This window comes from Phyllopteryx taeniolatus, chromosome 1 (genome assembly GCF_024500385.1).
Source record: "Phyllopteryx taeniolatus isolate TA_2022b chromosome 1, UOR_Ptae_1.2, whole genome shotgun sequence".
In the NCBI taxonomy this organism is placed as follows: domain Eukaryota; kingdom Metazoa; phylum Chordata; class Actinopteri; order Syngnathiformes; family Syngnathidae; genus Phyllopteryx; species Phyllopteryx taeniolatus.
The window spans coordinates 7,024,448-7,033,968 of record NC_084502.1 but is presented as its reverse complement, the minus strand read 5'-3'; the positions used below and the strand labels follow the sequence as shown (position 1 = coordinate 7,033,968).

Here is a 9,521-nt window from a genome sequence, read left to right as displayed (position 1 = left end):
TCCAAATTAGGGCTTCAAAAAACGGGTTATGGTTTCAAAGTAAGGTTTCAAAACAGGATTTGGGTTCCAAAGTAGGGTTTCGAAACAAGGTTAGGGTTTCAAATTAGGGTTTCAAAACCGGTATAGGGTTTCAAATCAGGATTAGGGTTTCAAATTAGGATTTCAAAACGGTTAGGGTTTCAAAAAAGGGTCAGGGTTTTAAATTAGGGTTTCACACGTTTAGGGTTTCAAATTAGAGTTTCAAAGCAGGGTTAGGGTTTCAAAACCGGTATAGTGTTTCAAATTAGGATTTCAAATCAGGATTAGGGTTTCAAAACAGGGTTAGGGTTTCAAATTAGGGTTTAATTAACGCCCCCCACTGTCATAATGGTTTGAAAACCAGTGCCTTAGTAAAACAGCGTCATGTGCAATGTGACGGGTTAAATGCAGAAATACAATGAATGTACATGCAGCAAGTGTACATGCTGCATGTGTTGCCAGGCGATAATCGGGATCTGGCGGCAGAAACGTGGAAACTTGGGACTCATCTCCGGACGCCGTGGCCTCACCTGTGTCTTCCCGATATCCCAATCAAGGAAAGATTGAGTCACATGAGGATATATTCCCTTCCTTGTTTGCATGAATGTGTCAGCAAGCGAGGGCCAAAGGTTATTTGGTGAGCAACGTGACTGCTCTCCACAGCCATAAAGATAAGTCGATGGCCTAAACCGATACACGGTCAATTGTACGCCGCAAGCGTCGATCGCTCGTCAACTCAAACTCGATTTGGGTGTTTCTTTACCGACTTTGTTTGGACTAAAACATTTAACGGTGCCAGATGTTGTACTGGTTTCAGACGAGCCATTCGATTTCTAGGTCACACCCTTCCTTGCTTAGTAGGTTTGCTTCAAAAATATTTACAAATTTCGGATGTCTCGCACCTAAGAAAAGACCATTTATCAGTTTTTACTTCAACTTATTATAGCGACAGAAGTGTCGTGGGGCGGTGGTTGTTCTTCTTACTACATACAGTACCTACATAAATCGACCCAATAGAAAGAATTCTAATGAATACCTTGTAGTGAAGTAATGTGTTTCCAAACATTTTATTGAGCTGATGCCGTAATTTACATTTGAAAAACCCCTCACCACCAAACAGAAATAACACAAAACGTATACACACCTCAGTACAATGATGATCTGGTCTCAATGACTCACCAATCTACTTAAGTCAGTGTGAAATCGGAGTCCGTTTAGGTTTGACCGGCAACAGGTTGGTTGTACCTTACGCTATATGTACGCAGCTACTGGCAGAGCATTTAATTATTCTGGCGTAGGTAGATGAACAAAGTTGCATCATTTGTAGCAAGTCAGTACAGCACACCGAGGCTAAAAGTGGGGGGGGAAAAAAAAAAAAAAAAAAAAAAAAAGTCGTGTTTGTGTGGAAGAAAAATGTGAGGGTTGACAACTACGACAGGATTAAAAAGGGTTCTATGATAAACTGTAGCATTCGTGCTCTGGCACAGAACAATAATGCCTGATATTTGGGAATAGAGTGCAACTGGACCATTTAAAATACATTTGAACCAGCAAGGTTCTTAGTTTTGAGGGAAACTCATTTTGAAGGGCCTATTGATCAGGAAGTCAATATAGTTATTGTTTTGCGGTTAGAGTAAAAAAAAAAAAAAAGCCATTCCACCCAAACATTTTCGATAGTATTTGTCGTCGTTGGGGTCAGCACAGACTGGTGGTCCCCGGTCCATCATCCAGACAATTCCCATTCACATTGATGGACAATTTTAGAGTCCTCAGAAGCCAGACAACAGCCACCCACAAATGTTCCTTTTCCATCAACACCAATATCGTATTGTATTTGCCTCTGAGGACTCCTCATCAGTTCCCCTCCTCTCACGTGTATCCCCCTTAAAGCGACTCATCCTGCTAAATGATTTGACAGAAAATGGATCACAACAGGACCGTGTCATTCATTCAAACTGGTGATATTCCAGGAAGAAGTTTTTTTCTTCTTTATAATCAGACTTCTTCCTCAAAGCGGCTGTGACGCAGCACACGATATGACACCGCATTATTTCAGTTTGCTGCATTAAATAACCCAGCCGTAGTGTTGAGCATACAGTACGTAGACGATTTTCTCATTCATGAAAGGCGGATTCCATGGTCATCACTTCAAACAATTGTATGTTTAGTATTCCTATCTACTTGACTATTTCCTGACACAAACTAAAGATGAGCACCACGTGTATGAAAGTTCTTCGCGGTCCTCATTTTGCTCAACAATACAGTTTGTGTGTTGTCTTTGCATGGGGGGGAAGGGGCCATGTTTGTAATTTAAAACACTCAAATCTCGACGTAATCATCTATAGCAATGTCATTAATCTGTTCCAGTCCCACAAAACACACCAATACAAATGTTTAAAAAAAATAAAAAATAAAAATACAGCACTATAGTACAGTATGATACATTATAAAAACATACGGTAATAACATAATTAAATCGAATGTTAAGAAATGTACAGTGTGTGTGGATCATGATTTCATGCTACAATGCCCACTGGCATTGCTCTCCTTCTGGTGTATGTGCCTTGGCCACCAGGAGGCAGTATAATACACACCGTCGGTCTATCTAGCCCATGACCAGCCCCTTTTAGAAAGCTTCCAAAAAAAAACCCAATAATAATAAAAGAAAAAGTGTCCTTTTAAACAACATAGGAAAGTGTAAAACCACACAATAACCCACTTGGTTGAAGCTTAATATTTAGATAACAAAAACACAACCCCCCAATGATAAAGTGATTCACATTCACACCTATGGGCAATTTAAAGTTGTCAATCAAGCGAAAAATTATGGGTTTTGGGAATGTGGGAGGAAACTCCACGCAAAGATTTGAACCCTGATCTCCCCACAAAGCTTGGCTCAGCCTCGTCATGAGTCTTCCCTTAGTTTTCCCTCAACTTCACCAGTTAAGTTCTATGTTAAGAAAGAAAAAAATCATACATGGTAGTCGTCTATAAACACGCATTTGTAGTTTGATGAGTTTGATCATACTGATCAGCATTTTTTTTGTGTGTCTGTGTGATTGGAACACAACACAAAATGTGACTACATTTCCTTCTCTGTAACATACGGGGGCAATTCAGAGGAGGGTTGCAGTGATATGTTGGAAACAACATATTTCTGTCGAGCTTTCCTGCCCCGCCTCAAGTCGCCACCTCAAGGACGAGACGGTTTGCAAGCATTTGCATAAAGTGCTAAAAGGCGGGAGTTGTCAGAGCACACAAGGTGATAGCTAGCAACAAGCGCACACGGGAGGAAGGACAACACACAACCTACCCGTGCACCCACTGCAGGGCACCTAACGCTAACACAGGAGGCCAGGAGAGAAAGACTACGCCGGAGGCAGAAATCTGCTTCTTCATTATCTGTGAGGGGACACCAGGACACCTTGTTTACAGGTAAACTATTACTTTTTAAAATGACGCTGTTGTTCTAGATCTATGTTTTGTTTTTTTCCCCAAACTGTACTGCATTACACCGAGAGTTATTGCTAATACAGCGGAACCTCCAATATTGAATGCCTCAAAAGTGGGGCAATCTGGAGTTCAGCCAAAGTTTTCTCGAAAATCTATAGCCCACAGAACCATCATCACGTGTGACATGCGGGACCACAACATTTTGTGAGACTTTCGCTTAGAGAGCATCTGAGGGAAGAAAACCGACAGGATCTATTTTTAATTCTCACTTTGGCAGACCCCCCCCCCCCCCCCCCTGCGGCAAACCGGGTGTTCCAGCGATGCGAGGGTGTGCCCTTTGACATGCGCCTGGCGCAGTGACAATCTGGTGGCAGAAAGTCGGGCTAAACTTAGACCTGCTCAGATCACATCTACAAGTAACTGGTCGAAAGCGATTTTGGTGTATTTGATCTGGGCGCAGGCAGATAGATACGGGCATCCGTGGACATATTTATTTAAGTCGCCGGCTCATTCTGTATTTAATTAGGGTATCTCTGGCAAGATTATTATTATTATGACAAATAGTATTAGCAACAATACAAAGATTGAAGATCACTACTTTTACAACCTTTTAAAGTAGCACGGTTAATTCGCACTGATACAAAAAAAAAATATATTTTTTATGATCAACGGTTAAATTTGTGCCGTCAAATGTCAGTGTGTAAGCAGCCCACAGTTTCAAGTAGCACTTGCATCCATTTATTAATATGTCACTACTTGAAAGTTTTTCTCGCTCATGCCGCATGTTCAACTCCACTGACTGGTTTGTGTTTACTTTATGCACGCAGTGCAAACTCACCACCTATTTTTTTCCCCGTTCTCCTTCTGCTACCTAATAATGTTGAAGCTCTTTAAACAAGAGGGCGGATCAGGTTCCAACAGCCCTGAAAACTGGAAGGGCGAGCACCATCATCTTTTATTATCCTCACGTTTGGCAGTTAAACTGTCGGTTCGGCTCAAATAACGCAAGCAGAAGTTAAAAAACAACAACAAAATAACGATTAAAAGTGTGGGTCTGTAGGTCAGTGGCACAGGTGAGGGAGAAATAAACAACATGTGCAGGTGATAAGACAAAACATTATCACTCAGGAGTTCAACGTTGGCGTACCAGAGTCTTGGGAGTTAATATTTGACCGTACTGTATACTATTCAGCACTTTGGCCCAAATACTGATACATAGCCTGTCTTTGCTAGAGTACACCATTGCCCTCGCTACTGTGAACAAAGTAACCGTCGGTGCTAAACAACATTTCCACGCCAATAGCTTGGCACGCTTTCTGAAAAGATGGGCTGAACGAGTGTTTCGGTTTGTCGCGCGCGTCCGCAAGCTTTGCCAGCCGCGTGTAAGGCTTCAGTTAAATTGCGCAAAGCATTTGAGGACGCTTGCACGGAGAAGCCCAAATTTTAGAGGCGGCGAGAACAGAAGACGGAAGACTTTGCGGGACACTTCAGTAGCTACACCAGAACAAGGATATTCTTTCCATCCATCCATCCATCCCTGCCGGCGGATATTCTTTCATAAAGTAAAACAAATCATAACAATAAAGGCTAAACTATAATATCCATACTGTTAATATAATAATGTATTTATTCATCAAAAAGATAAAGTTGAATTACACGTATGTAGACGTTTGAACATTCACTCATTAAAAATATAGTTTTCCCTTTGTTCATTCATTTGAACAATTCCTTTATTCTCATAAAATGACTGTTTTAAACGATGCCAATCTCGTGATACAGTTGTTCCCCCACTATATTGCAATTTCCTTTTTGCGCTTTCACTGTATCCCGCATTTTAAAATCGTACATATCTCATTTCTGATCGTGGATTTTTCGCAATATTGCGGGACTTTGTGGCGATCATTTTTCCACGTAGACCGTTACTGCTGCGGACTCACCGAGCAAATAAACCAGGAGGAAAGAATTCCTAAAAGACCGAGAATGTCCAAGGTTTGGGATCATTTCTCACTTAAAAAAGTGCAATGTGCCTACTGCAAAACAAAACTGTCTTACGCAACTACATGTCTACGGTAAAGTACACGTGGTTAGCTCATTTAGTATTAGCGCCATTCCATCACTATTCAGAACGAATTGTAATCCCGCCACGGGAAATCTGGGATGCTGGTGCACTTTCAATCACTCTATTGAACAAACGATAACACATTCCCATTTGCCGCGTTTTAAGCCACACACACATATTTCAAAGTCACAAATACTACAGTGGAGATCGTTAGGATGGCGACCCCAGGGGACAAAAATAATACCTCCATATCACGTGCATACTTTGTATTGGAATGATGTATAAATCTGTAAAATGCAGTGTAAATAGATCAAATAAATGTACGGTCGCGGGAAGTTCTGGAACGGCACTGTCATTTTGATGGAACTTGGACAGGCAATCATGAATATTTCTTCTTTTCAAAGGACCACAAATTCATTTTCATAATTATATCATTTTTCCACAAGATGACCTCTTTTCTCTAAAAACGTGACTTTAATTTGACTTTGATCATGCCTCCGCCTAACTAGCCAGCTACGTATCTATTAAACATATTGGAAATAAGGACAGTGTAATAACCAAAGCGACTTACATACTGCAGTACAGTGATACTACTTACTGTATCTTTAAAAAGACTTTTTGAGACAAACACTTGTACTGGATCTTATTGGCGTGTGCATCCGCGGGTACCACATGGCGCATGGGGTCCTGTGTTAATAGAAAGGCATCAAAAGGTCAGACTGTGTTGCTATCACAACTGCTTTCACTTCACTGGCTTCAGACAACACGAGCCAGTGTTGTTATTTACTCAGTGCACAGGCTACATTCGGTTCCTTCAGGTACAGATTGTACTGTAAATACATGCCTCACACTTGCACCACCCTAATTAAACTTTCTTTTTGTTGAAAATGTGAGCGAATTATCAGATGTAAGGGAATCAACACGGTAAAAGGGAAAAGGAGTACCATTACCGTGGTGAGCTCAAACTCATGTTTACTTCCCAAACACAAACTTTTGATGTCCTTCCATCCACTCATTTTCTATTTTGCTTGTCCTCGTGTGACACTAAAGTGTATTTGTACAAAAGCGTTTAAACACATACGACAACAACGGTTCCAACGTTGTCATTTTAGTTGTGAAGTTGTGAAGTTAACATGTTTACGCTGAGACGCTTTGTATCCAATTTCAGTTCAAAATGTGTGGCGCGTACGAAGGCCGCTTAAGTCCCTCCTAATGCCCGATGAAAAGTTGAACGCTGCTGGGCGTGGTAATGCCGGTTCCATCGGCATCATCTTTAACTTATTTTCCTATAAAGAAGACAAACTATCGAAGTTGAACTTTCCGAAATAGAAAACAAAATAAAGCTGTTGATGTTTCAACTTCAGATTCCTCAACTCTGTTACTGGTTACACGACACTTAAGCAGTTTTTTTCCTTACTGTACTGGATCGTGACCTTAAAAGCAAGGTGCATACCCACCCGTGATTTATGATGTTTTATGACACACCTAGCTATGAAACATTTCTATAGTTTCACAGTAACAACCTGAGGGCAGCCATAGCTACTAACTTGGTCAGTGATGCACACAAGTTTGAACATTCCTGCATCCAGAAGCGGCGGAAACTAACTCGGGCACAATGCCGTTGTTCCGGACTGGAAATGGTGTATCTGCACCCCCCACCCTCAAAAGGGGTAATGCATTGGATTTCTGGTTCAACGGTCATCGTCACACTTTCCCTCTTTGACACCGCTGGTATATTGTGAAAAAGCACAACAAAAGACACTTTTGGAGTGAACCATTTAGATTTGAAATGACCTGAAGTCTCTGTAGATTTATTGAATGTCTTGAAGAGCTGCATATTGTGTTATTCTTTAACCTGTATGCCTCCCCCCGCCACCTGCCCCAAATTTGGGACGAGTGTTCAAATTCATATCTTAAATTACTCACAAAGCACCAAAAATACTGTAGTTCAATTGAGCATGACTGGAGAATGATGCATGTTTCAGATCTTAAATGCGTTCTAAGGTAAAGGAGCACGTGGAGGGCTAAACTAACAACTGCTACTTGTTTTGTGTCTTTAGGGTGATTGAGGAGTCAAGGGCAAAGCAGGAGGAGGAGGAGGAGCAGGAGGAGGGAGTGCAGAAAGGGACAGATCCCAGCAGTTTGGTCAATATTCCTAAAGATGGAACAGTCGCTGCAGTTTTGGCACACGCAGGTGGAGCCGCAGGCGGCTAGTGGTGAGCCCCAACAGAAAATGTCCACGGTGAGCCAGCTGGAGTGCCCCATCTGCTACAACACCTACGACAACGTCTTCAAAACGCCCAAGTTGTTGGCGTGCACCCACACCTTCTGCTTGGAGTGCCTCTCCCGCCTCATGGCGATCTCGCCGGCCGAGCAGGAAGGCGGCCAGGGGACGACGCACCTCTTATGCCCCTTCTGCCGCCACAGCACCACTTTGCCCGAGGGGGGCCCACCGTCTCTGCCCACCAACCACCAAATGCTGCAAAATTTACCTGGCCACCAGCAGCAGGAGGAGCCCGTGTGGCTGGACGGCGAAAAGTTGTGTTACAAAAGCTCCAGGCCGGCGTCCGACAGCCTCTCGGCCTTGTGCATCTGCATCGACATTGGCGCCGACAAGGGAGGCGGCGCCCCGATCCAGACCCCGCCTCTGAGGTTACGCCTGCTGGACCGGCTGGCGGACTGGAAGCGGATGGTGCTCTTCGTGGTGCTCATGGTGCTGTTGGTCGTTGTGGTGCTGTGGCCACTGCAGTGCGTATTCCGCACCGGAAACATGCGATGTATGCAGATGGTCCAACTGAACCGCACCGCCGCTTTTGACCCGCTGAACAGGCCTGCGGGTCTGGCAGAATAGACATGAACGCTGGCCCTCTGGGCTTGATTGTGTAAAGCTTGTGGATCGCAAGAGTGAGCGCATGAAGAAAAATGTTCACTTGTGACGACGCGCTGTGCATTTTTCATTTAGCAGCGCTTGACCAAGAGGAGGACCCCCAACAGTGTCTGTCCTGAAGGCCATATTTATTTATTTTTGGTGGTAATATGGAAAAATACACCATACCACACCTCGTCACACTTCAGCTTTTTAGGGAAACTATATTGTCGCTGTTCATTGAAAGGCACACGTCCACATTTTGAGAGCTTTAAGTAACTACATGCACTTAATCCCATGAAGGAAACACTTTATTATTGTTGTCTTGTCTTAGATTTGGAGACACGCTTTTCATCGGAGAGCAACAATTTGAAGATTTCGCACCATTTAACCTCTTGACCGTATTAAAATGAGCCCGGCTTGCTTAATGTTGTATTTCATTACAGTTGCATCATGTGTGTAGATTTGAAATGGGACTTCTTTTTTTTTGCCTCAAAATATTTTTGATGAGTTGAAATGTTTGTTGTGAATAAATGAAAAGGAGAAATAAAATGGTGCTTAGGCTAGTTGAGATTCACTTTCCTAGCTGGCAAAATACGAGTGGATCACACACAAAATAAAGAAAACACTTGTAGTAATCATATTTTTCCTCCTCCTAAAATTCATAATGTGTGTGAATGGAAAAAGTTGTCAGAAGAGGAAAGGCATATCAGCCAGGTCAAATGTGACTGTACAGTTGCATTTTGCTGTTACGTACGCTGACTTGACTCAACTAAAAAGTTTGGTGGCCTTAAAGGGTCAAAGGGTCCCGTTTTGTCGTAAAAGTCGAACTTGGTGTTAGTGAAAGCCAACTTCCGCGTGAGTGGAAATGCGTTATGATGCCAAGTTTCATGGAAAGGTTCTCGTTGTAAAACAGTCATTAACTATAATACACCTCCCAAATAGAACCTTGGACTCTTGACTAAACAGAACAAAGGCCTTGTCAGGAAGTAGCAATAATGAGTGCCTGTATGAAGCAAAAAAGGGGGTTTCTGTACAGCCCCTCACGATGACAGGCGGCTGATAGTCACTGAGGGGACCGTAATAAAAGGACAACTTCCTGATTGATCCAGCCAGGAATGAGCG

The 9,521-nt window shown here is 42.7% G+C and overlaps 1 protein-coding gene across 1 annotated transcript; it reads left to right on the top strand.

The window, feature by feature from the left end:
- The first annotated feature begins 2,872 nt into the window (after window positions 1-2,872).
- LOC133475050 (RING finger protein 223) lies at window positions 2,873-8,969 on the top strand. Its single transcript, XM_061767371.1, has 2 exons — window positions 2,873-3,453; window positions 7,591-8,969. Exon 2 carries the CDS (start codon window positions 7,692-7,694, stop codon window positions 8,379-8,381), a length of 690 nt encoding a protein of 229 aa, XP_061623355.1. The 5' UTR covers window positions 2,873-3,453; window positions 7,591-7,691; the 3' UTR covers window positions 8,382-8,969.
- The last annotated feature ends 552 nt before the right edge of the window (window positions 8,970-9,521 follow it).